Source organism: Zootoca vivipara, chromosome 12, assembly GCF_963506605.1.
Source record: "Zootoca vivipara chromosome 12, rZooViv1.1, whole genome shotgun sequence".
Lineage (NCBI taxonomy): Eukaryota > Metazoa > Chordata > Lepidosauria > Squamata > Lacertidae > Zootoca > Zootoca vivipara.
In genome coordinates, this window is record NC_083287.1 from 5,870,950 (window position 1) to 5,898,034 (window position 27,085).

A 27,085-nucleotide genomic window follows, 5' to 3' on the forward strand; every position below is an offset into this window, starting at 1 on the left:
AAAAATGTATATGTTCCAACTGGAAACTAGCTGCTCCATTGCCAAAATATTAAGACAGTAATATCTGCATTTGTAATGCAAAATCATCATTCCAAAATGACAAAAATGTTATCAAACTCAAACCTGCTAAAACACCAGGGAAGGCATGGCTCAATCGCCTATATATTACCACCTGCTATACCTAGGGATAAGATAATTATGATAAAGGGTGTTATAATGCTAATTTTCTTACTTTAAAAATTGAATGGGTTGTATGACTAAATAAGATGCTAATCTAAGGAAAAGATGAACACTATATTTTCACTATATGTATTTATGCAGCACACCTCCAACAATCCCTTGAAAGTTTAAAAATGTATTCTGTATCAATAAGTCATATGTAACTATTATGTTTTCCAGTGTTGTGTCATTCAAAATAAACCTTTGATCAGCTCCAGAGGCAGCTCAGTTGCTTCTCATCACTTGTACTTTTTCATTTGCTTGTGTGTATAAATATCCTCCCAGTGCCATCATTGTGCATCTTGATGCAAACAAAGCAAGTGGCTACACAACTAGTACTTGCTCTGCAGACAAAAATCTATAATCAGAGGCACAGATGTGGCATGAAGCATTTGAATGTGAGGTTTAGTAAGCAGGAATGAGCAAGAAACTGTCCCATATTCATTTGGCACAACCATGACTGTCCTTGCAGCCTTGTGATTTATCTACCTTGCTTGTTTATCAAGTCTCACTTCCCCCAAGAGTTCTGCCTCATAGCATCCACATACTTAATATGTGATGGCCACTTTTAGCTTAATTCCTACCTTATCTGAATGCCATGGGTGTTGCTCTGCTATAGTTGTATTCTGGGCTACTTCCAGAACGTGGGGTAAGAAAGTCACAAGAGCAGCTCCTACTGAAAATCAAACAGGCCTTGGCAATAATACATTTTCCTCCTTAGCTTCTTTAATCTACAAGCTCTAAGCAAGATGCTGAATCTCACACCAACCAAGCAGAGACGCTATATCCCACTGTCTGCTCTAACTAGAAAGTCTTTTGTTCTGAACAATGTACACAGCCATTCATGTGACCCACAGTTTCAAATAACTAGCCCTACTTAGAAGACATATTGATCAAGTTTTACCACAAGTCTCTAATTTTCAGAATGTTAACTCCATCAGCTGGCATTTACATTTTTGAAAAAAAAAAACACCAAAGTAATCCATACGGCTTAGAAACTGTTGGCACCAAGCCTGCTGTTTCCATTTTATCAGCAGACACAAGAGATCAAAACCTCACATTAACATAATAGTTTATAGTTCTATTTAAGAGGAGGCAAGGCTTTCTCTCAAACGTTGAGAATGTACATCACACAAACACATCTTATTAATGTGTTCCTTTAATTTACAAGGAGCGCTTATCTCAATCTTTTTTTAAAAAAAGAGTTAAAAAATAAAAAGTAAAATGGACGACATTAACAATTTTGTGAATCCAATTCTTCATTAGACAAGACTTTCATCGTAAAGTATTACTTCATATACTATTACATCTATAGGTTAGATCCACAAGTACGCCATTCTCCAGTGGCTTCCTGGTCATTAGAAAATGCGCATCAACAAGCATCATTGATACATTACACACAAGCACTTTTTCCTATTAGGCATGATTCAGTCATTCTCTCATATGAGATACAGAATTGGTGAGGTATTAAGACAGCCCAGGGATAGCTTCCCTTGATAAATAAATAAATAAATGTTTCTGCTATGAGTTCCAATAATAAGTGAAACATAGTCATCATCATTACAGTTCCAAGAGTAGCAAATTCCAAGAGTAATTCCACATTCTGGTTTTCACTCTGAAATAGAAAGCCAAACATTCAAATGCAAGACAGCCGGCAAAACTGAAACACCCCCACACTTAGAAACTGGAGTAAAGGAGCAGGGAACCTTTTCCAGCCACACCTGTTTTCTCTGCACAGGGGCTTTCTGGATGGAGGACCATTCAACCACTGGCTGAAATTGTACAGCCAAGAGCAGCTTTATGTGCTGCTTAATTATGTAGTTACATGATAGCCAACTGTATCTTGTACCTAAAATCACAACCTGTATCTATGTCTTCTATATAAGACAAATTTATTTTCTTACTCAACAGGGCAAGTAAAGCGCACAGAAACAAAATGCTACAGTGAAAATTTGTTCTCTAGTAGTATTTGGCGTTTAGCAATCTATAGTCTAATCTTCAAGCCAATTGTATAAATAATACAGCATGGGGCAGGAGAACATGCAGGTTACAGCTGCTAAATTGTGAACAAACTGTTGACCAAGTACTTCAAATGTAAGAACTTACCTATTATTTTTTGTCATATTTGCTATACAACAGGTTTTTCACTGTCCTGTTTTTCTTCAGATTCTTCATCAGATCCTTAAAAACCCAAATAAAAAGTTATAATGCAAACTGAAACTCATAATGATAATTGTTTACATTATATATCAATGAACATGGGGAAATGCCATATTGGCCCGAATATAAGCCGCACCTTTAAAATCCAAGAGGAAAAAAGGGGGGGGGGAGAGAATGCAGACACTCACACCCGTAAATGGCAAATGTAGAAGAAAATCCTACGGGTACCATTCCCCCGCGCTCCCGGGCTACTCTCTGGGGAGGGGGAGCTGCGCTGCTTTGCTGGAAGCCTCGCCACCCTTTCCCCTTCCTTACGGAATGTGCACAACAAAGAAAAAGAATGTAATAGCGAGATACAGCAAAAACCACCCTGGTGTTGTGTTAAGGATTCTTTCCTTATCCCTACCAGACAGTAAAAGTGCTCACCACTATGATTGGTTTAAAAGCAAATCTCTGAATGCATAAACAGCAGCTCTCTGAAATCATCACCGGCACAAACTTTATGAAGCCTCAAAAACATATCCTGGCACCAGCCTCTCATTTGAAACCAAGACACAATTCTCATGAAATATATGGCGAAATAAAAAAGCAAGAGAGTTGGACTGATATATATTGTATCTGCAGCACCCTAAATCAAAAGCTGGCCTTGCAGTAGCATAACTGATTTTCAAATGCAAACGTTTAGATTTTTATAAGGCAGGTCATGTGAGTATTTGGGTTTCCTGGAAGTATAAACATATAAATTAAGATGGACATGGCAAAGACATTCTAGTTTTCTGAATAGGGCAAACATGGTTTTTTAAAAAATATCCCTAATATACTGGATGATTTTTCTACTAGTGGATGAGGAAAGGACATAGCTCAGCAGTATAATACATGTTTTACATGCCGACTACTGACATCTACAGTAAAAGAGTAACAGGAACTCTGCTTGAGACCTTGCAGAGTCACTGACATTCATGAGATAGATGGACCAATTACTAAACTCAGTACAAGGCAGAATACTGAACTGACTATATGTTCAGAATGATAATAGTGATCCACTTCCAACCCCCAAGAATGGAACAATGATCTCTCTTGCAGGAGAGTGGTTAAGTAATTCCCTTAAAATCTACGGAAGCATCAAGTTATGTATCTGCAATAATTTTATTGTCTTACAGAGAAAATCAGCTCCAGTCCTTCTGTACACCAAACAGCGTTTAGAAAAAGTATTGTTTCTTCAAAGTCAGTATCACAGCTACAAAATAATGATCTGTGATTTGTTTCAGCATAACTGCTTCCACTACCCCTGCAGTAACTGAAGCTCCCAAGATCCTAATGCTCACCACTGTCTTTGCTCACCACTAGATGGAGATGAAAGAAAATTAATTCCAATTCTATTTCCTCACAATTCCCCAAAGCAATCCAAAGTTCACTGTATTACTGACATTCACTACTGACAGTCATACAACCAATATCACCTATTTAACAAACATACATATGAATGAGGCAGAATACAGTGATAGCCGACTGCAATCCTTTTAAAACTTGTTTAGACTTCACCCTGTTAACTTCCTTCTCACACTTTTCTCTCGGACATCAAGATAAGAGGTCATCTTTAACCTATCCTCTAAGACAGGGGTGTCCAACTTCCAAGAGACTGCAATCTACTCCCACTATAAAGAAACTGGCAGTGATCTACCCATTGGATTGATCAGAGTTGTTGAGCGGTTTTTGTTTTGTTTGTTTGTTTTTTGGGTGGATTGCTGAAGATCACGCGATCAACCAGGAGCAGCCTGCGATCGACTGGTTGGACAGGCCTGCTCTAAGAGAACAAAGGAGCAAGCCTTGTTATTCCCTATACTAGTGAGACTAGAACCAGAAACTGTTTGATGCAACAATAAACAACTTTATTTTCTTACCTTCAAGTATCTCTCTCTCTGTGTGCGCACAGTTGCAACAGGTAAAATTAACTCTCTAACCAAGATTCACTAGCTAAATGCTGCTCACTCTGCATACTAAAGGATTTGAAAACATAACTGACAGTGTTATTCCAAAGCCTATCCAGTCCAGCGTCCTGCTTCCCATAAGCAACAAATCAGGTGGCTATAGGAAGCCCATGAACAAGGCATGATTCTTTCCTGCTCTTGTTCAGAGGCATGCTGCTCTTAATATTGAAAGTAAAATATATAGCCATCACGACTTGGAACAAGCACCCCTGCCCTGCTGCCCATGTCCACGTCACCACTGGCTGCTGACACTCGCTGCTCCTGCCTGGGCACACGATGGCCTGACCCCTGGCTCAAAAGGAGGGGGACAAGGGGCTGGGACAAGACGGGCCTGCTCCCCCCACCCCAGCCCTGTTTCGCTCAGGTTGGTGCCACAACCTCCTGGCATATGAGGGGAATAGATTCCCCATGGAATTAACATACCACAACTTCCAAAATGCCATTTTTACACGTGGCGTCCTCCCCTTCTTTCATTTTGCGGCGCCACAGGAACCTTTGCTGCCTACCTGTCTTAGGAGCTATGAGACAGAAAGGAAAATAAAAGCAGAGGAAGAGGATACAGATAGGAATCCCAATCCCGGATACAGTCCGGGAATCCCAAAGTCTAAACTCAGAGACCCTGGCTTATGTCTCGCAGCAGGACTCAGGATACACCCTGGACCTCAACCTTCCTCTGTTCTCCCCCTGTGTCAAATTAAAGATTGTAAGCCCTCTCGGGGCAGGAACCTCTTTCTCAAGGGTCACACGCAGCGATGGTGCAAAGACATAACACAAAATAAATCTTGCTACGCTCCTGCCCTGTGCAAGCTGAAGCCCGCTAGAGGCCTTTCCCTTAAAACCAAAACTCTGTACACACCATCCATAGGGGCTAAGTCCGCAGAGCTGTATTGTTGACAGGCAGAGGCTTGGATCTTAGAAATGCAATTGGCAAAGAGGGCTCTATGTGAGGGTCCTGTTCCCTGCTCTCCTGGAGAGAAAGGAGCATATTGCACTTCGTGTTCCCCTCTCTGTTCCTTGAACTGGTGTTGGATGCAGACATGCCTCTTCCGCAAGTGCCTGGAATTGTTTATACAAATGTCAGTTTTGTTACAAAAGTTGGGGGTGACAAACCTTTGTAACAAAACTGACATTTACATAACCAACACCAGGGGGGTACAGGCACTCAACCAAGGTCCATGTTCCTTGGGAGAACAGAGATACGGCAGAGATGGTCGTAGCTCCAAAAACATGCTTTATTCTCCTATTGCCACTTTCCGTCTGCATGGAGGAAAGCCTGCATGGAGGACTGCATCTGACAGCCTGGTCCTGTCAAGAGGGGCTTGTCCTCCACAGCAGGGCAGCCCTGGAGTCCAAAGCATCTCCCAGGCTCTCCGATGGGCCATCAACCCCTTTTGGCATGGTCCTTTCTCTATCCCAGGTGAGGCCCTGGCTTGGGAAGAAATTGGAGCCTGCACTTTCCCACTGACCTCCAATCTTCTCTTCAATACTTCAAATCCTCAAAATCCTACCATTTATTATCTCCAGGTTTTTTGCCTGCATAGTTTTTACTGCTACTGTTGCTGTGAATCAATGCATGATAATAAAATAAGGGTTATTTTTAAACTTCTCAGCTTGCTGCCTGATTCTTTCTGAAGTGGACTTGCTCCAAACAAGGTTTCACAGCCTAACTCCTAAGCTTTTGGTTTTGCTGCTAAAGAGGGGATTTTAAAACTCTGTTCAGCTCACATTTGTGGGTATCTGGAAGTATAAATTTCAATTAATGTATACTCTCCTTCCTGTTAAAACCCATTCCACACAGGGGCAAGATCCTGAAACTTTGGGAAATTCTATTTAAAAAGATCTAGAACATGTTTAGGATCAATGAGTGCGTATGCTGCCATTTTAATGGAATGACCCCGTGATTTTAAGGTGTGATGTGAACGCAGCCTTAGAGTAAAGAGAATAGAGGCATGGAAAGGCCATATGGTTCAACCTGTAAGCAACCATATATTCACAACAGAAAACATACCGGTAATATGGGGACCACAACTGAGGACCTGCCAAGCTTTCAACATCTGTGGACAAGTCAAGCCAGGGAGCCAAGCCACATGCACGAGTGACGGGTGACAAAAAATTATTATTATTGTTGTTGTTATTATTATTCTATGCCACTCATCTCCTCTGGGCTTTGGAGCTGCTTCTACCTTCAGAGTTCCTTCTCATGGTCACTGATGGGCACACTTGATCCTACTACTGGACTACTGATCCTGAAGAGCTGCCCAGCCCAGCTTCATGTCCCCCACCAACTGCCCCCCTTCTAGAACCCACCGCTCTCAACTGACTCTCAACAACCTCCCCCACCCCCAACATTCACTCTCCCTTTCTAAGCCTCCTCCAACCTTCCGTCTCCACCATAATTCCACTGTCTCTCTTCCCCCCTCCCTCCCTGCTTGACATTCACTTGGGAATTCTAATAGGATCACCTTAATTACCCTATTGCAAAAAGAGAGGAAGAGGTTACAGATGGGAAATGTCCGGGAAACCCAAAGTCTAAACTCAGAGACCCTGGCTTATGTCTCGCAGCAGGACTCAGGATACACCCCGGACCTCAACCTACCTCTGTTCTCTCCCTGTGTCAAATTAAAGATTGTAAGCCCCTTGGGGCAGGAATAGAGATGGGAAGGCCTGGGGGGGGGGAAATGGAAATATTTGGGGGGAAACCAGGTTTTTTTTCCCCCAAAGCTGTTTTTTCCAGGAAAATTGAAAAAAATAGTTTGATATACTTTGAATATTCCACACACTATTTTTTAATTTTTTTTCCTGAAATAAACGGCTTTGGGGAAAAATGGGACCCCCATTTTTCCATCCCCCCCCCAGGCCTTCCAGCACCCACACTTTGGAGCTCCCTGCTGACTGACACTACACCACACTGGTGTAGTGTTTAAGAGTGGTAGATTCGTTATCTGGTGAACTGGATTCGTGTCCCCACTCCTCCACATGCAGCTGCTGGGTGACCTTGGGCTAGTCACACTTCTCTGAAGTCTCTCAGCCCCACTCACCTCACAGAGTGTTTGCTGTGGGGGAGGAAGGGAAAGGAGAATGTTAGCCGCTTTGAGACTCCTTAGGGTAGTGATAAAGCGGAATATCAAATCCAAACTCTTCTTCAGGCAGGTGTTATCACTGTACTCTTTCTGGCAACTGCTCAAAAATTTTTCATTGGGGCCAGCCCATCTGAATACGTGGAAGCTGCATGTGATTTACTTCCTTTTAACCACTGACTACTTTAATCATCTTTTGATTGAATGTGTTTTATCAATCATTTTAATGTTCTGTTGTATATTTTTGTAAACTGTTTAGAAAGCTCTCTTACCATCATGCGGTTTATAATATATAGTAACAAATTCAATTTTAAAAACACACACACTCCTTTTCCTTTCAAACAGAGTTTGAGCCTTAGTGCATCATACTATTCAGTAACTGGATGTTGGTTCCTTCTGGGCCTGGCATGCAAAAAAATTGCCTTACGCTTTGCCTCGCTGTCCTCAAGTAGAGATGGGAAGGCCTAGAAAACCCCCGGGGAAAACAGGTTTTTCCCGTTTTTTCCCAAAGTTGTTTTTTTAGAAGTCCATGAGAAAAATGACAGAGGAAGAGGAAGAAGAAATGTAAAATGATAGCAGTAGTTCAGAAAATGAGAGAGAATAAACTGCATGTATATGTTTTGTCTTCTGCTTCTTTGTTTTTTGTTAAAGCACTACTCAAAGGGTAGACCTTCTATGGAGCTTAAATATTGAGGTGGATCTTAACTTTATTTGCTGCTGGTGCTAAGGGGCAAATCTGATTTTTTATGTTGATGGTTTCTTGCTTTTTTGTTGCTTTTAAGGGAAAGGGGGGCGGTTACCTGTTTTATTGCAAGCATAGTACTTTTATATACACTGCTTTTCATGCAATTTGTAAAGCTACTCCACACTGAACTTTTTTAAAAAAAAATCCAAAATTTTCATTTTTTCCTGAAAATGGGGGAGGGGCATTTCTTTCTCATGGCTTCAAAATTTCCAGAAATTTTACATCTCTACTTGGAGTCATACTTTCCCCCAGTAAATCTGTCTTTAATTACATTTTAAATCCATCATTAGATTCTGTGCCTGCAAATACAGTTTAACTATGCATTTTGTGCAAAAGTACTTGAATTCAGTAGATGTCAGATAATTTTTCTAGACCTTATACATAGATTTTGCTTTAATCATTACTGACTCTAGTTCAGTATTTTATTATGGTTGTAGATTTTTGGATATTTTATTGAACTATTATTGTAATGGCTGGTTGAAATGCAGGATACTGTACAAATATCATAAATATTCTGACTGCAGGCCTTCAAGCTTTTTTGACTACAATATTTAATATTTATACAGTGGTACCTTGGTTTAAGAACAGCTTAGTTTATGAACAACTTGGATTAAGAACACTGCAAACCCGTGAGTAGGTGTTTTGGTTTGTGAACTTTGCCTTGGAAGCAGAACATGTTTCACTTCATGTTGAGTATGTTCCATTTTTAAATTGAGTCCCCCACTGCTATGGGAAAGCACACCTTGGTTTAAGAATGTTTTGGTTTAAGAACGGACTTCCGGAACGGACTTCCGAAAGTTCGTAAACCAAGGTACCACCATAGTCAAAAAGAATAAAACAATTGAAATCTGAATAAAATCAATCCCCAAAGTGCCATGCATTATCTTGATCTGATGAAAAACCTCAGTACCTGCTTCAGATTCAGGTGGGGAATAGAACTGCCCATCAGAGGGGAGTCCCGAGTGAATAAGAGCAGCTCGTTCAGAGGCATCCTGCACCAACAGTAGTCCTGAAAGAAAATGAAAGCATTCCATGACTACAGTATCTTTCAAAGGAAGTGTCCAGCTTTTAAAAGCTAGGGCTGTGGACAGTCCCCCAATTTATCCATGGCTCCAATGGGGGGGGTCAGGCCAACCCACCCTGAGATACGGGTCCCAAATTAGTTTGGGGGCATGGCTAATGTTTAATTAGGGCTTTGGTTATTTTAATGGGGGATCAATTCTACAGGGTGGCCCTTTGCAAGCAGCTTCCGATTCCAAAGGAGCACACAGGAACGATGCTTTGCAAGTCAGTTATCTGCAGGGAAACCACCTTGCAAAGGAACACCCTGCACTGCACAAGATTGTTCCTGCCGCACAAAAGCCTCCAGGGTAGTATGTACGGCAGGAAGAAGAGTCAGGTGGCATCATACTCCTACCGTGTTTCTCATATTATAAGACACGTCTTATATTTATTTTTTTTCCTCAAAAAAACTCACTATGGCTTATTTTCAAGGGATGTCTTATTTTTTTCCTCCTCCTCCTCCTGCCGTAGCTGGCATTGCTGCTGCGCCTATCACTATGTCTTATTTTCGGGGTATGGCTTATATTCCTTGAATGCTTAAAAATCCTGCTATGGCTTATTTTATGGGTATGTCTTAAAATATGAGAAACAGGGTATCTTCTCCTGGGAAGACACAATTGGAGGTCAGGTAGATCTCAGCCTTTTCATGGAAAATGCCATGCCTCGTCTCTTCTTCATGCCTGGTACCCTGACAGCACTGGATCCCTAAGTCATCTAATCTCACTCACAGTGATATGTGGCTGTCTCAACCCAACTCATCCAAGGGCTGAATCCCTTTGGATAGGTCCAATTTGGTTTGGGATTTGGGTCTCACCTGAATTCAGTGCACAGCCCTTAAAAAAGCAGTAGCAGCAGTAATCTTTAAAAGTCCTTCTTGTATGAATGCATTTCAGGGAAAGTCATTATAACAATTTTATTCTGTGGATACCACAGCATCACTCTCCCTCAAGCCCTATGTAAGAATACTGTGTACATGAAGTACCTTCTGTTTATACAGTAAATACACTTCCTGGGGCAACTGCTAACTGCACTGCAAAGAAACTTACTGTTTCCTTCTTCTGCTTCTTGTGGTAAAACTTTGAAGTCTAGGAACCAGGTTTCAATCCAGGCAAGAATGAAAGATATGATGGGCAATACATAGCCAAAAGCCCCTTGAGTTAATAGCTTAAAGGAGATACATGAGAGAGAACAAGTTATGTCAAAACATCTCACAACAAAACAGTTCCATGATATAAATTAGCATTCACTGTTATAATCCATACCTTGGACAGAATTACTTTTGCTAATAAAAAGGCACTGGTTACTGCTGTTGTAAACTGAAAGAAATATTAAGAGTTATGAAAGCAACAAATTACTTTTGCAATCCATAGCACTACACCATAACAGTTAATCATATAACTACAATTGTCCTCATTAAGCTCTAAGCAATACCTAGCAATCTCACTGTTTGCTAATGTTGTGCCCACAGGGTTTTAATAAATGGGCAGAGCAATCCTACTAAGTATAGGAAGCTGATAGAATTTACTCTTACTTAAATTAAGACAGTGTAAATTACCCCTACTACAAGCTCCGTTCAAGGGCAGGACTACTGCCAGCTGAGCCAGCCTAAGCCTGGCAGAAGAGAAACAGGCCTTTAAAATAGTTTGAATTACAACATCATTTTTGCCAGTGTAAAATTCCACCAGGTTGCTAGGTCAAATGACTGAACTGAAAGTTTTAGAAGTCTCTCCTCGTTGCACCCCGTTTCACTTTTTTGCAGCTTCCTCCAGCTTAAGTTCTAACAGCTGAGCCCCAGCTGAGCCGGGATGCGGGAATTAAGTAAGCATAGCCCCAACTGAGTCGCAGCTCAGCACAAGAGCTTCCTACTCTAAACTTGCTCATTCTGGCAGATCTTCGGTTTGGATTGTGTCATAAATGGTATTGGCCAAAGTATTAAAAAATACTTTCCATACTTCTGAGTTTCCCAACAGAGGAATTTGCATCCACAGGGCTCCCACAGAACTTTGCTCACCATTTGAAATCATGCGTAATCTGCAATATACTATATGCATTCCCACCTTGTGAGGGTAAATGGAACCAATCCAAACAACACAAGCATACAATATCTCTTCAAATTCCTCAGAAAACCAGTATCTTAACACAGAGAGTTGGGCAAAGTTGATGCCTATCTTGTACATAACTAGTACTCATTGCTAACTAAGTCCCTTCCCCACTGACATGAATTTGCATATTGTAAGAGCTATGCAAGAGGAAATCTTTTTGTTATCAAGTGCAAATGCAAGTGGAACATTAGAGCTACATCTCACACACCGTATCATCTAAATACCATTTTTCAACATCTTCCAACTTTTAAATTTAATTTGAAGTCCACTACTTACAGCTATTGCCCACCAGTGTTGAAGTCTACACAATGCATATGCAAGTATCAAAATCATAAACCGAAAGACTGCCAGGAGCTATAGAGGAAGGAGGAGGGAGAGAAAGGGGCATTAAGGGCATTTTTAAAGCAGCAAAATAATAATAATCAGAAACTAAAACTATGTATGTGATTCCTTCACAATCTAAACAACAAACATTTTCTGTGTGACACGCTGATTTTACAGTTCTCCTCCTTTCATTTTCATGAAGTCATTGGAACGCATTTGAGCAATACTGCTTCAAGTGAATAGAAAATTCATTAAGAATAAGAAAATTTTGAGAGTGTAATTGACAAATATCCTGTCCACTCTTAGAAACAATTTTAGGTATCCAATTCAGGCAAGTTTCACGAGACTTCTTATAATGTAAATTACTAATAAAACAGAATTAAGATACAGGAAGCAAATACTTACAAAGATATCAAAGTACGAAGAATGGTAGTCATACTGGAGGACTTCTTTTTCTAATGTTTTCTCAATGCCCCCATTTACCTACAGAAAACAGAATTGATCTAGCTATTAACGTAATTAATTTTCAGTTTTTGAAAGCACTTCAGCAGAGTTCTGTGGTTCTCCTTTTCAAAAACAAAAACCACATGGTACAAAGCAATTTCAAACATACATACAAGAAAACACTTGGGTTCTAACAATATAGCAGAACTGAGTTGAGAATAACACTAAACAGACTCGTGCAAGCAGTCTACTCACAAGAGCAATGTAAGATGGGAGCAACAAACACGAGTCATAGCTCCACTTCCATGGAAAGAAAAACTGCAGTAAGATTTTTACTTCCATGGAATAAAGTTCACGGTTTCATTACCCTGTTTGCTCAAGCAGACTATTGTATGAGCAGCACAAATCACCACAGGAATATCCCCACCATGACATTTTAACTTCAATAATACTAGAGATCCAAGGCTGAATCTCCTATGCAAGGTTCACAAAACATTAGTGCTTTGCTTATCAGAAAGAAGGAAAGGCCTGCCATGTGTACACACAATTCACCACTTCCACCACCACTCTCTTAATTATGGCAATTTACAGCCATGCAAGTGAACACAGACTTGTTGTGTAACCAGATGCATTTACAAAGCAATTCAAGGCTTCCACCAAAAATCAGCTACAGTAATGTGAACAGAAACTTATCATAATGTAAAATAAAGATCACTTGCCGGCTACCACTGGAACATGCAATTAAAAGTCATTAACAGGAAATGGGCCTAAGGATTTTTAACTTTGTATCAGTCAAATTTATTCCAATTTTAGCAGAAAAGTGTTTTGTCTTTAATAATTTATGAATTAGGTAAAAAGTAAAGTTTAAACCAAGCAATACCATTTTCCAATTTAAAAAGGGGGGGGGATTACAATGCAATTATACATGCTGAAGCAGCCCACCAAGATATATCCAGTCCTCTGAGCCAGTGTAATACAGTGTTAACCATGCAAGCAGACGTCCACATTCCAATTTCCCCTTAGCCAGCAACTCAGGAAGTGGCATCATGGTGGCTCCTTGATGAAAACTCTGATATAGGAACATGGGTGGATTGCAGTACCAGCCCACTTGAGCACTTATACAGGAGGTAGTAATGCAGGTTGTACCCAAACGGAAGCTAGCATAAACTGAAGCCATCTCTGCTTACGCACGTGGTCTGTAGCTGCAATTCATGCCAACTTCCTCCTCCATCTAATCTGGTCACTCTTTCCCCATAAGTCCCTCCAACCTTCCAGCCTGACTTTTCAGGGGAAGGGTACAAAAGCCGTTTTCTGCTCACAATTTGTTGGATCCAGGCCATTCTGTCAACATCAAAGGCTTCTGGAAAATGTTTCTTCTACAGTTTAGACAAGCCTTCCCCAACCTGTTACCCCCAGCTGTTTGGGATTACAATTCCCATCAGTCCCAGCTTTACACACACACACCCCAGTTTACAAATCCCCAGCTTTACACCCCCCAGTACACATGAAGGAAGCCCTTCAACTGGCTAGAATACTTTGTTCAAGCATAATTTCAGGGGAGGGATCCTGTGGTTGCCAGGGAAGACCTCTTTGGGCACAACCAGTGCTTCTTTTCTGGGGGGATGCCGGGGGATGCATACTCCTAAACATTTTGTGAATCTAAGTTTGGCCTCATTGAGGGGCAGTATTCCAATATGAGTATGAAAATGAGAGTACCCCTAAACATTTTTTTGAGAAAAAAAGCACTGGGCACAACACTGGTAAGCCATGATGTAATCTGCATCTTAATATTACTGTTTCAGTTATACTTCATAGTCAAATGCAAAATGGTCTCATTTATTATTCTGTTCAGTATACTGGACACTCTTATTCAACTGAACTGAGAGGGAAATACTATACAAAAATGGTTGAAAAATTCTTAGTGTAATCTTACACTGATGAACTGGTTCATTTTGTTGTTACAACTCATAAATAAAATTCAGTTTCAAGATACTAATTTAAGCAAAGACTAGAGATGTTCACTATTCTGAATATCCAACCTTTTGTCAGAAGTACAGTTTGAAAGACACTCACATTTAACTCTATTATCCACAGCAAGGTTATAAACAAGAGGTCAAAGGTGACAAACAAACAGAAAGTCCTTCGGACATCAGATATGCCTTTTTTCTCTCTGCTTTCATAAGATTCAATTCTTGCCATTAGCTGTGCTGGGTTGATGGAATGAACATCCCGTAAAGAAGGATGAGAGCTTAGACTGCTGCCATGGGCATTTTCTTGACTGTCTAACAGCCGACTCATCCTGTCTGTCGTTACAGCAGCTTTTTTCCACTGCCAACATCACTATCAGGCTTATCCATATACGAGATTTCTCTAGAAAAGAAAATTCCACAATTAGTCATGTCAACATGGCCATTATTAATAAAGCCCTACTTGATCATGTAAACACATCATGACTTAGTAAAAGTGAGCTCAAATGAATGAGTTTATAAGTGACATGTTGCCAGGCAAATATAAGGTGGGGAGGAAGTTCTGCATTCTTGGGGGACAACCTAAGTATGAAAAGCCCGTAAGACTGCAAATTAGAAAAAATAATAATAATGCTGGAAAAATGGCACCATGTACCAGAACATTGGAGAGCATGGCAGAAAATGCTAAATTAATTTATTATCCCAAGAAGTAACTTCTTGATCCAAACTGAGCAGTTTTGCCTCCTCCAGGACAGAAATATCGCTGCCTTGAGAAATCAAGGATTCTAGTGTAGCTGTGGCTGTACATCACTATGTTCACATTCCCCCTCACACACACCAAAAGATAGCAGCCATTTCTAACTCAAGTTTTATTTAATCTCCCAAAATAATTATTAAGAGTTTTAAAACGTTTTTAAACTGCCACTCCAATACCATTAATATTACACTCATTGTGCAGGCTGGAAAAACTTGGCTATGAAAGAGGAACTGACAACAGTCCAATGTACAGTGGAACCTTGAGTTGCGGACATAATCCATCCTGGAGGCATGTCCGCAACTCGAAGCGTTCGCATCCAGAAGTGCTGCGTCTCTGCGCGTGGCGCGATTTAGCACTTATGCGCATGCACAAGTGGTGAAACCCAGAAGTAACTTTTTCTGGTACTTCCGGGTTGCCACGGGACGCAACTTGAAAAGACGTAACCTGAGGCGGACGCAACATGAGGTATGACCGTAGTGCACTGTTTTATTGCAGATAAGAGGTGGATCAAAAAACTATTTAAATAGCAACAAAGAAGGGAAAGATTTTTTTTTTAGTCCCTATAGCAGTTCACAGTATCCTGGAAGTATGCATTAGTAACAGAAAACTGTGCACCAAAAGTTGTTGTTGTTGTTGTTGTTGTTTAAACCACTCCCAAGTTCAGGGTTGGCAGTTGAAATAAACAACACTCCTGTTAGGAGCCGGGAGTGCACTGCAACATTTTGTTACAGGACAACTTGGTATTCTTGTGTTCCTACATTTATGGAACAAAATATTATTTTTATGCTTTTCTCCCCAGTGCGATCATTACAACTTCAGGGAAACAATGTTTAATTTTTCATACATAGTGTAAGAACAGACAAAATAACTACACCTCTGACATAACTGCTCAATGACATTGTTTCTCATATCCAGCCTGTACAATACTGGAAGCCTATTTTTTAAATATATTTTCCAATTGAAGATAGAACCTTTTGTTAATCTGGACCTTGTCAGGCCTGCAGAACCAGAAACTACAGCAATCTGAAAGCACTTGGTGGAGCAGCCACAATAGATCACAAGACAAAATGTACAACTTTGTGTCATTTTGGTGCAAACTGGTTGGAACTTTGTGCTAGATTTTGCTGCCTGCGATGTGGAATCTTGGCATCCTGATGGACAATTATAAAGGTGGAAGAAACAGCAATGAAGCCAAAACAAGAGTGAAACAATAGCATGTTTTGCCAAGCCACTACTAGAGCATTTTGAAGTGTTGGGCATGGAGAAAGGCAGGTAAAGGACGAGCCTCAAGTATACAATTTCCTATTCAAGGAAGGACTATTCAATATTTTGCACTAACTTCATCATTCATATGGACATACCAATATAGTGCAGGTGATAAGTATTAAAGGACAGCAGAGTTACCAAGGGGGTAGCTAAGCCTCATTGCCTACATTCATGACGCACCATAGCTACTGGGGTGTGCCTTGATACCTTTCCTGGTGTCTCACTTGTAGCTATGTGAGATATGAGTATAGCATTTTCCAGTTCATTATGTATTTTCACATTTGAAAATGAGTGGAGATTAATTCAGTCTTGAAGTTCAATATTAATTCATGTTTATTGTATTAATGCATCCATCATATATAAACAGAACCAAAAATTAATTATTTCCTTCTTATTCAAAGGATACGTTTGGCAAGTTACACATTAGCTGTTTGGAAAAAAATGCGGCCATGTGGGTTTTCTCACTAATTTATATTTAAAAAAATCAGTTAGTATTGGGAAATTGTCAGATGCACTAGAGCAGACATAGGCAACCTTGGCTCTCCAGATGTTTTGGAACTACAACTCCCATGATCCCTGGCCACTGGCCCTGTTAGCTAGGGATCATGGGAGTTGTAGTTCCAATACATCTGGAGAGTCAAGGTTGCTTATGCCTGCACTAGAGAGTGATCTAATTTAGCATGTTTATTTCACCTGTATTTATAAACAAAGCTAAAAACGTTGAATGCCAACCTCGCCTATTATTGTATTTGCAGTTGCAAATTCTTATTAAATTCTTATTAAATTCTTATTCTTATTCATTCTTATTAAATAACTAGCAAATAGAAAACTTTCCACACAAAAACAAAGCACTGGAAAAGTAATTGCCCAAAGCTTGATACCTAAGCAAAATACCTAAATAAGGTAACAGTATTTTAATTTCTTATTGCTTATTATAAAAATGGAACCATACAGAAGGAAGAAAATCATACCAGTACAGTAGTTACTGTCAAGTCACAAAACAGATTTTACTATATACCAGACTAGAAAAAATTCAGGTGCCCGATTCTCTACGTATCTAAGGGTTTGCTGCAATTTAAAAATAAAATAGAGTGAAGCCAGAGAGGGGTGGTAATAGGCTAGAGTGTTAATGAATTAAAGAGAATGCATCCAATGCTGGTGGGAAGTAAATGGAGAGAGAGAAGTAAACTATAGGTCAGGATGTAGAATCAGAAACATTTTTATACACAAACATTTTTACTAACCAGGCAACTATTTAGCTGCAGATCTCATTATGTAAGTAAAAACAACAAAAATGCATACCATTATTAAAGATATACTCCTCTCCAAATTGGTATACATTGGAAAAGATGGAAGATACAACTAATTTCTATTATCAAGAATGCTTACAGCATCATCAAGTCAAATGCTGAAGAGCCAGCAAGGTACTTGTGTAATAAAGTACTGTATGCTGTTTACATTGTAAGCAGAGAGTACATTTGCACTGTCAACTCATCACTAATCCCAAATGTAAAGAACTTCAAGTATTTAGGAATCTTCTAACATACTGAAATGTTGTGCCTATATTTTGCTTGCTGACATGCTTTATTTTAAGCTTTCTTTATGTCACTAACCTTAATATCCAAACTCATTCATCTTACTGGGCATGCCATTTATCTCAGGCTGTTTCCCACATATAGAATGGAAATTAGTGGCCTATCTTTGTTTCTACCAAGTATGGCAAAGGTGGAGGAGTGATTTGCATGTTTACTCAAATTCAAAGCAAATCCTGTGACTTACCCTCAGGAAAATGTGCATACCGGTAGGACTGTCGCTGTAACCTATCAAGATACTTTTTCTACCACTTTCTGCCAATTCTCTATTCAGCCCTTAAGCTGGAATTCAGTAGCTGAACACCTACATGGCACCACCTCTCTCTTCCTTCAAATCCCATTTCAAAACCTGCTTTGTCGTAAATTACAGCTTTCCAACTACAGTAGTGCCTTGGTTCTCAAACTTAATCCATTCCCTGAGTCCATTTGACTCCTAAAACTGTTCGAAAACCAAGGCACAGCTTCTGATTGGCTGCATGAGCTTCTTGCACTCAAAAGCCGAGTCAGATGTTTGCATAGCTGCCAAGTTTTCCCTTTTCTCGCGAGGAAGCCTATTCAGCATAAGGGAAAATCCCTTAAAATAAGGGATAACTTGGCAGCTATGGATGTTTGGCTTTTGAAAAATGTTTGCAAACCAGAACATTTACTTCTGGGTTTGCAGCGTTCAGGAGCCAATTTGTTTGACAACGAAGCCATTCGAGAACCAAGGTACCACTGTAGTACTCATAACAAAATATCCCTATTTCCTCCCTCCGTTTAAAAATAAAAATAAAAATCTATTTGTAACAATCAAAAAGGTTTACAAGTTGAGTAAGACAATATATTATCTATAAATCACCACACTCAACCAAATAAAAGAGCAGCACGTTAATACACACACAACAGGGTTTTTTGAAGAACAATTTTCTCCTGAAGTCTGCCATATAAAACTGATCATGTTCTGAGGTCAACATTTATGACTCTGCACTCTGTTCTGCAACCATTAAATGTTCTGTGATCAGTACAAAATGTTTGGCAAGTGTCAGCAGTCTAAAGAACAACCTTTTGGTAAGAGTCTAGCATTATAACTGGCTCATTTCCACAGGGCCGTCAAGAGTCATATATTTAGAGTGTCTATTTAGACGAACTACAAACAGTAAAAAATGTTTGTCCTTGGCTTACCCACATCATTTGTTTGCCGTGGGCAAGGGAAGTCAGTCACAAGTCCAGGTTTGCACATAAATGACAAACCAAGCCCTTCGGTTTGCTGCTCTCAGTACACAAAAGGGGAGGAGCAAAGTGTGGACTTTCAGTGGATAGTGCTAATTCATGTAAAACTATAGTTAAATATTAAATATGGGTTAACATTACATGCAAACCAGGCTACTGAGGCTGTGGTATAAAATTCAGTCATGTGTAATTTGGTACAGTTTTACAATGAAGACTGTTAAAAGCCTGCACTTTTTCATCAGATTCTGCTCTACTCTCCTCCCAACTTTAGCTAGGTATTGGTCTCCTCCCAAATTAACTAGGTCTCAGAAAACACCTGCTGTCACATCACCATATTGCTTAAGTATCACATGCTACTGCAACAATTCTTCCATTCAGAAAAATAAGTCCATCACCATGAAGTAATTGCGCATATCTGTCCATCTCTCAAATACAAGTCTAACAGACAGACTGTCAACCTCAGAACATCATACTTTAGACATGATATTATCTATTTAGAAATATGTGGAAATTTTTCAGATTCATTGGCCTGCTTATTGCACTAAGCAGATATACATGTTTACATACGCTACTGAGGACAGATGAGTCATGGACTCTTAGGGTTGGGAGTGCCTTGAAAGATAAAAACATTGTCTAATACAACTTTCATCCCCTTAAGCAACAGAATAATTTACTGTGCAATTTTACTTTTGACACTACTTGGAAGCAACTCTTATCCTTACTCCTCCAGGGATCAAAATACTGTACTGTATATAAAATTAGGCAGATTGACAGCACAGTTCTAAACCCTAATTCTTGCCGTTGGTGGGGGTTATTATGATGGAGATGACATCATAATAGCCCCTCTGTCAATTTCTGCTGTCCTCTGCCCTGGCAGGGGGGTGAGGGACACCACTGAAGAAGCCCCCAGTGTGCAGGAAGCTACTACCAGTGGTTCTCCCACTGATGGTAGTCTGAGGAAAGCCTCAAAATGTGGTATTTTGGTGGGGGGCACCAGTGGCATTGGATCCTTGGGGGCCCTCAACTGCAGCAGCCTGGAGCTAGCATAGCACAATGTAAAATAAATCCAGTCCCCACTTTCTGCCATGGTTGGTGCAAGTAATGCATGGGCTTCAGGTGCACAGGTCAATCTCACACTTCACCACACACCTTCCTAGTTGGAGATGAGGATTGCTCTGAAAAGCGTGAAGTGCAACCCCATTTGTAAGACTTCATGCAGTTATATTTTAAGACGTAATCCAAAAACACGAAGTATGAGCACATCAAACTCATGTTTCATACAGGAATCCTCATCAGTGATCTGCATGAGATTGGTGGTTTCTACACTCCATTCAATGTGTCAAACAGCCCTTAGAAAAGATCCAAATCATCAAGTTAATCACGTTTGGATTGTACAGAGTTTTTAAAAAGGCAGTTAAAAACCATCATCCGGAGAGAAGCCTACTTGAAGAGAAAGCAAGCAAAACATATCTCAGCCAAGTTACAAATGACTAATTTCCGCAGCGTCTGCTGGCTGAATTCAAGACACAGAGGCAATTCCGTTATTATTCCCTGATACCCATTAATTGTGACAACTCATAAAACCCAGATCCTTAGAGCAGTGGGATGCTGGGAATTTAACGACACATTCGGTATTTGGGGCGTTTGCATTTCCAGTGCTCTGTATTTCGAACGTTTCCTGTAAACTGCTTTGGGCACAAGCTCATCTACAGCGGCGAACAAGTACTGTACTGTAAAGCCAATCGATCCATTCCCTCGCCGGGGGGAGAAGGGGGAAGGAGAGACGAGGGGGAAAGGGCTGTGGAGGGGGGGGAGGGAAGAGGCCGAGCGACACCGGGACGGGGTCCGTGGGACCATTGGCGACAGGAAAGAGGAAGGGGAACCGAAACAGAGAAAGGGAGAGGGGACGTGACCCGTAAAATTTAACTTCTGGTACCGCGGGGGGGGGGGGTGAGGAAAGGACACTAAAGCGACCGCGAAGGGAGGGAAGGAGGGCGGGGCGAAAGGGCCTTATCGCCGACGCCCGGAGGCGGTGAGGGGACTCGGGCGTTGCGCAGGACGCGAGGCTGAGGGCTGCTTACCGGGACGCGCCGCTCTCGCTCCTCGCCGTGGTGGGGAGGGTCGGGTTCGCGGAGGAAGCCCCGCCTCGGGCGGGTCCTCCCGCCCCACCCCACCCGCTCCAGAGGGCGGGCAGAGGCGAGGCGACTAGCGGCGACTTCACTTAGCAACGGCAAAGCGGGCCCGCATTCCGAGGCGGAGAGGGGCATGTGCGCGCGCAGCGGCGAATTTACCTCAGCTGAGGGGAAGTGGGCGGGGCTCGCGCCTCTGTTCCGCCCTGCGAGGCAGGGGGCGGGACTCTGTCAGTTGTCGCGTAAAGAGGCGTGGCCTTTGTGGGAGCCGGTTGGTTGGCAGCAGCCGAGGGCGGGCGGGGCCTACAAAAGGCCTGTGTGACGCAGGTGCAGCCTATCTTCGGAAAAACGCAGCCTCAGGGCGGGGCCGCCTCAGGGTTCCGAATGTTGACAGACTCCCAGCATGCCCTAGAGTGGACTTTGCTGGCGGGGGCTGATGGGAGTTGGAGTCCCAACAGGCCGCAGGCTTTCTCCACCAGCACTTTTGGCATCATAGACCGTGTCAATGTTGGATGGTCAACTGGCTGCCCTCTCATTTATTTTTGAATTTGTATACCGCCCTTCATAGGGGTTCACAGCATAAAAATACATAATAAAAAATGCAGAACGAGAACAGAAACGAAACCCGTAACTGGTAGCCAGAAGACAGAATCAGGATTCAACATGACCTTAACAGATTGGAGAACTGGCCACAAACTAATAGAATGAAATTCAGTAGGGACAAATGTAAGGTTCTGCACTTTGGCAGGGAGAGCCACCTGCACAAATATAAGATGTGGGCCACCTGATTTGCCAATAGCACATGTGAAAAGGATCTTGGGGTCTTAGTGGACCACAAGCTTAACATGTGTCAACATGTGGTCAGACCACAGCTGGGATACTGTGTGCTCCACAATTTAAGGATACAGTATTGACAAGCTGGAAGGTGTGCAGAGGAAGGCAGGGAGGGTTTTTGAGCACCTTTCTAACAGGCTAGTTTTCATTTCATAATTTCATAATTATAATCAGTCAAAAAATACAGCACATAAAGCTGTGTTAACTAGGTCTATTAAACACCAATGAATGACACTTTTGATTAATTTCCATTATTCCAATTATGTAAGGGATATCCATTTTTCCTCTTGTAGATGGGTACGATTGTTAATTTCTGAATTATATTTTTATCATTATGATTACAAGCACCAAAAGGTATATATTTATATACAATATTTACATGTAAGTTTAAGATATAACTACAATTCATAAAGCATCAAGCATTGGGGAGCATCTCTTTTTTCTGGATTTTAAGGAGTTTATGGTAAAGTAGGCACAGGCTATAGGGAAGAATTTTCAAATCCAAACAGAATATATTTGGGCAGTAAGGAAATTTGTTAAGTATGACTATTAGGGGGAGAAACCTATAAAATTATTATGAGGTCATATGATATATTGGTATCAATGTAGTTTTAATTTTTAACTTAAATAACTTGAGATTTCTGTCATCTGTAGTGGACTTGCCTTCTCACAAAAGAAAGGAAAAAATAAGCAGATAATGAAAATATGGAATATAATAACTCATTAACATTCCCAAAGGATGCAATTAAAAAAGGACATGCAGAACTGGAACACTATATGTGGTAACAGCTGCCCATTTAAAGGTAAAGGGACCCCTGACCATTAGGTCCAGTCGTGACCGACTCTGGGGTTGCGGCGCTCATCTCACATTATTGGCCGAGGGAGCCGACGTACAGCTTCCAGGTCATGTGGCCAGCATGACTAAGCCGCTTCTGGCGAACCAGAGCAGTGCACAGAAATGCCGTTTACCTTCCCGCTGTAGCAGTACCTATGATAAATGCTACTGCCCATTTATCAAATGCCAAATACTAGAAACAATAACAAGTACCAAAGTTAATGAATTGGTTATTATAGGATTGTGCAGTAGTGGTAAATTTTACAAAAAGAGACTAAGATAAATGTCAGAAATTAGACCCCTTTGTCTAATTAATATTGGGGAAAACAAATACGTAGCTCAGGTAGAGGACATTTAATTTATTCCTAAAAATGAAGTTTCTCAGAAACATTGCATTTTGGAATTTTCAAATGTGGATATATAGCTACACGTCTATCAGTTTTATAACAGTTTAACTACCATGACTTTTCAATTTTGGAAGTTTCGTCAGGGGTGCTAAGAAGCATCCAATGAAAAATTGCCAGGTTTCCTTAGGCAGAGTAAATTACATGTCAACCATGTTTAAGTTAGTCATAGATATTTAAATTCCTTCTCTATATACACTCATTTCAGTTCACCAAATGACACCTACCTCTTTGCAACTTGTTTAAATTCACCCCTTTCACTTCCCTGTAAACCTTGAACATAAAACTTCCCACGTCCTCTTTCCTCCTCTGGCCGCATAGCCATGAAATTAGGAACCATGTCTTTGTGCAGCAACATTCCAACTGAACAGTCCTACTGGGAGTTTCATCTTCTATTTTTTTTTTATTTTATTTTTTAATAAAATATTTTTATTAATTTTCCAATTAAAACCAATTATATCACATTCAATATTTCACATTATACACATATATATATCAATCAAACCGAATGTTATGCCAAATCATCTAAAGAATTTTTTATTTGGGTTCCCATGCTTCAAGAAATTGGGAATTCCTCGCAACTGTCCACTGCCGTCTTTTTTCTAAAGTTCAAATCGTCCTCCAAGTTCATAATAATCCAGATCTTCCCCTTACAGTCACATAGATGTTTTCCACTTTCATCCGATTGTTCCCCAGCTGCTGAGATAAATATCAAACAAAGTTTCACAGATGTTCTTTCTCCTGTGTGAGTTAATCAGTCCAGCCTCCCCATAAATCTTCTTAATGGAGCTCCCTGTTGCGTCGAAGCAGCTCGAAGTAGCGCCATCTCAAAAAGCTCAAATCACTTTCGCTTTCTCTCATAGCCATGAAGATTTACGATCATTATAGAATTTACAGCTTTTCCAGGCAGGAGACCCAAACATCAAACCATAGACTCTTGGTAAATTAATGGATCTCCTTGCCCTATAGCTGAACTTAGCTTCAGGTCGCTGCTCCAATTTAAAGTGCGTCACAGCTCATAAATCCTCCGAACGCGTCCAGAACTCCTTCCGTCCGACTAGGGGGGGGGCTTTTCTCATCGGCAACTCCACATCTTTAAAAAATATGCTCAGTAGCAACAGTTATAAAGTTCAACTCACACAGTCTTTTGCTTCTCTTTCACTCCAAACAAGCCAGGACATCGCGTCCGGGAAGGTACGAGGCAACAATATGAAGAAAAAAAAATAAAAACTCTCTTCCCTTATCGCTCCGTCCCCATCAATCCTTCTTCCAGATGCAGTACAGTCTTTGACTCCTCTCCCCTCAGCAGCATAAATTTCTCAGCAGTAAACAGCGCTTCTTCCCCTCCTTCTGAAGTATGTCCATAGATTTAAGCCTAATTATCTTCTTTAACCATGGAAATCCCCGCCATGCAGATTAGCGTCCGGGAGTCCTGGCCCTCGTAAGTGCTCAGCCCAAGCTCCCCCCACTCCATAAACAGTCGGAGTGGGTCTGGGGGCATCGCGGGCCAGCGGCCCCTCTCCGTAACCCCCGGAGAGGGTAGGGGGTTGCCATTTACTCCCCTAGCAACCGCCAAATTCCTTACGAAGGTCAGAGAGATGGAAAACAGGTCCGCCATTCCTGCAGGCGGAAACCGGAACCACTGGGAGTTTCATCTTCAGCACAAGCCTATGCTGACCTCACATATGATTTCATAGTGATAGTTTGTGATGTCACAATGCAAAGCTGTGACAAGAGACTGCTTTGTCCTGCGTCATGTCTGTATACAGGATATTGGCTTGTCAGCTGTAATTTGATCCATGGGCTCATGATAAATTGACTTTCGGGGTAACCGTGATTTGAAGATAGTGGGCAAACTGTGGAGTTTATATATCAGATTAGCTGATATGAACAAATGGATAATTTTTACAGTTTTTTAATTGATGGCAATATATCATTTACCAATGAATTCTGAATGTCAGTATTTTAAAGTACAGTACAACACCTGCTGGTGTGCACTTATAGTCCATTTACTTTGTGTGCCTTTAGCATCTGCAAAATTTCTGGAAGGAATAATTGGGCCTTCACAAAACTTCAAAGTGATCAGTATTGATTATAAATGTTTATTGGAAACTTTTAAAGTACATGGTCACCAACTTAGGTTAGAATGGAAAAGGGAATTAGAAAGTACTATACGACCGAAACTCAACCCTTCTTCCTTAGATTTAAAATTGAAATTTATTCATCAGAAATTGATGTTTCACGTGTATTGGACTCCACAATGTTTCAACAGGAAAGTGTTGTCTATCTCATTGAGGCATATGACGGGTCCAGTGATATCTCCTTTTTGATCTGAAGTTGCTGTCCATATTAACCTTATACTGGCAAAATCCTTTATATTTGTGGGTGTTTTTGTACTTTTAAATTATTTCTCTGTAATATAGGAACTATCAGCAAGACAACATTAATGGATTTTATGAGCCCTTATGATCACTAAGCAACTTATAATTTGAGTCTAAAAGGATAAATACTCAACTATTAGGCCATGGGTTGAAATAGGGGGCCAGATTGGGATCCACCGAAGGGGCACATTTTAATGGTTTTGCAGTCTATAAAGGTAAAAGGACCCCTGACCATTAGGTCCAGTTGTGACCGACTCTGGGGTTGTGGCGCTCATCTCTCTTTATTGGCCGAGGGAGCCGGCGTACAGCTTCCAGGTCATGTGGCCAGCATAACTAAGCCACTTCTGGCGAGCCAAAGCAGCGCATGGAAATGCCGTTTACCTTCCCGCCAGTGCAGTACCTATTTATCTACTTGCACTTTGAGGTGCTTTCGAACTGCTAGGTTGGCAGGAGCAGGGACCAAGCTCACCCCGTTGCGGGGATTCGAACTGCCGACCTTCTGATCAGCAAGCCCTAGGCTCTGTGGTTTAACCCACAGCGCCACCTGCGTCCCTTTGCAGCCAATATTTCCATGCTTTTCCTTGCCACCTGTTTTGTGATGTTAAATCTCTGCTTGGGTTCTCTCACCAAAGAATACTTGCCCCAAATTTGGGTCTTAGCTTCCAGGAATTCCAGCACACTGTCATCTAAGCATTGGCATGAGGGTTAGCCTCTGGCTGCATCACCAGGATCAAGTTGTGGAGGACAGGGGTCAGCTCCTGGATCCCTGCCGGCACTGCAAGCATGTTGTGGCAGATCTGGAGGACGGAAGCCACGTCCCCATCAAAAGCGCCCCGGACACACTGCATGGTTGCCTCCCCTGCCCACAAATATGTCAACACCTCCCCAAAACAACAATGTAGGATATGCATTCTGCCAGAAACACACAGCTTCTACGCAACCCCAACCCCACCTAGGGAGTGGTTCTCAGGTGCTCAGCTGGATGGGTTCCTCAGCTCCATACTCATCCTTTTGGTCTTCTCCCTGCTGACCCTGGGCGAATAGGTCTGGCACTTTCTGCAGGAGTAGCTGGGTGGCCCCCTAAACATGTGAACTATAAACTGACACAATGTCAGAGATCTGGCAGAGGGATATCTTACCCTAGGAGTTGTTGCAGCAATATTATCATATGAGCTCTCGGTACACAGGTTAAATTACTAATGGGAACAAAGTCCAGACAGCTTGTGTGAGCCGGCAAATAGGCAAAACTAACGTTTTGTTGTAACAAGTGAGCCTAGCCTTGGGAGAAGCCAAGCTCTGGCATTGTTTCAAGCTGGAGTTGCTTGTTAAGATTTCCTGCAATACCACAGAAAAAGAGAAGAAAATGTAGAGTGGAGGAGAAAATGTGATTCTATGCCAGCCCAAGTCCCAAGTCGCAATGCATTTGGAGACACATCAACACCACCCCAAACAATTTTATGTTGGAAAACAGGGTGGGGTTTCTGTCATGTGAAATTACCAAAACACACACACACAAAAACCAACTATAGGGTTGTTTCAAGAGGAAGGAAAGGTAAAAGGAAACCATTTCCCTTCCCCACCGTGCACGGT

General features: G+C 41.3%; 1 protein-coding gene across 8 annotated transcripts; it reads right to left on the minus strand.

The window, feature by feature from the left end:
* Positions 1 to 1,276: 1,276 nt before the first annotated feature.
* STARD3NL (STARD3 N-terminal like) lies at positions 1,277 to 21,190 on the minus strand. Of its 8 annotated transcripts, XM_035129247.2 has the most exons (10): positions 20,994 to 21,188; positions 14,195 to 14,491; positions 12,083 to 12,160; positions 11,630 to 11,707; positions 10,514 to 10,567; positions 10,298 to 10,415; positions 9,100 to 9,198; positions 4,791 to 4,885; positions 2,326 to 2,400; positions 1,277 to 1,834 (listed from the first exon to the last, which is right to left on the minus strand). In XM_035129247.2, the coding sequence occupies exons 2-9, from the start codon at positions 14,417 to 14,419 to the stop codon at positions 2,329 to 2,331; spliced, it is 819 nt and encodes a 272-aa protein (XP_034985138.2). In that variant the 5' UTR covers positions 14,420 to 14,491; positions 20,994 to 21,188; the 3' UTR covers positions 1,277 to 1,834; positions 2,326 to 2,328. The 8 variants fall into 8 exon arrangements, with proteins under 8 accessions (XP_034985138.2, XP_060136548.1, XP_034985140.1 ...); XM_060280565.1 differs by having other exon boundaries at positions 1,277 to 2,400; XM_035129249.2 differs by lacking the exon at positions 4,791 to 4,885 and having other exon boundaries at positions 20,994 to 21,186.
* Positions 21,191 to 27,085: the final 5,895 nt, after the last annotated feature.

Coding starts and splice junctions, on each gene's coding strand:
- STARD3NL (XM_035129247.2), bottom strand. CDS start 14,419: ATGAGTCGGCTGTTAGACAGTCAAGAAAATGCCCATGGCAGCAGTCTA. Junction 10,568..11,629: donor AACACTGGTGGGCAATAGCT/GTAAGTAGTGGA, acceptor TATTTCTTTCAG/TTTACAACAGCAGTAACCAG. Junction 4,886..9,099: donor CCCACCTGAATCTGAAGCAG/GTACTGAGGTTT, acceptor TCTGTCTCATAG/CTCCTAAGACAGGTAGGCAG.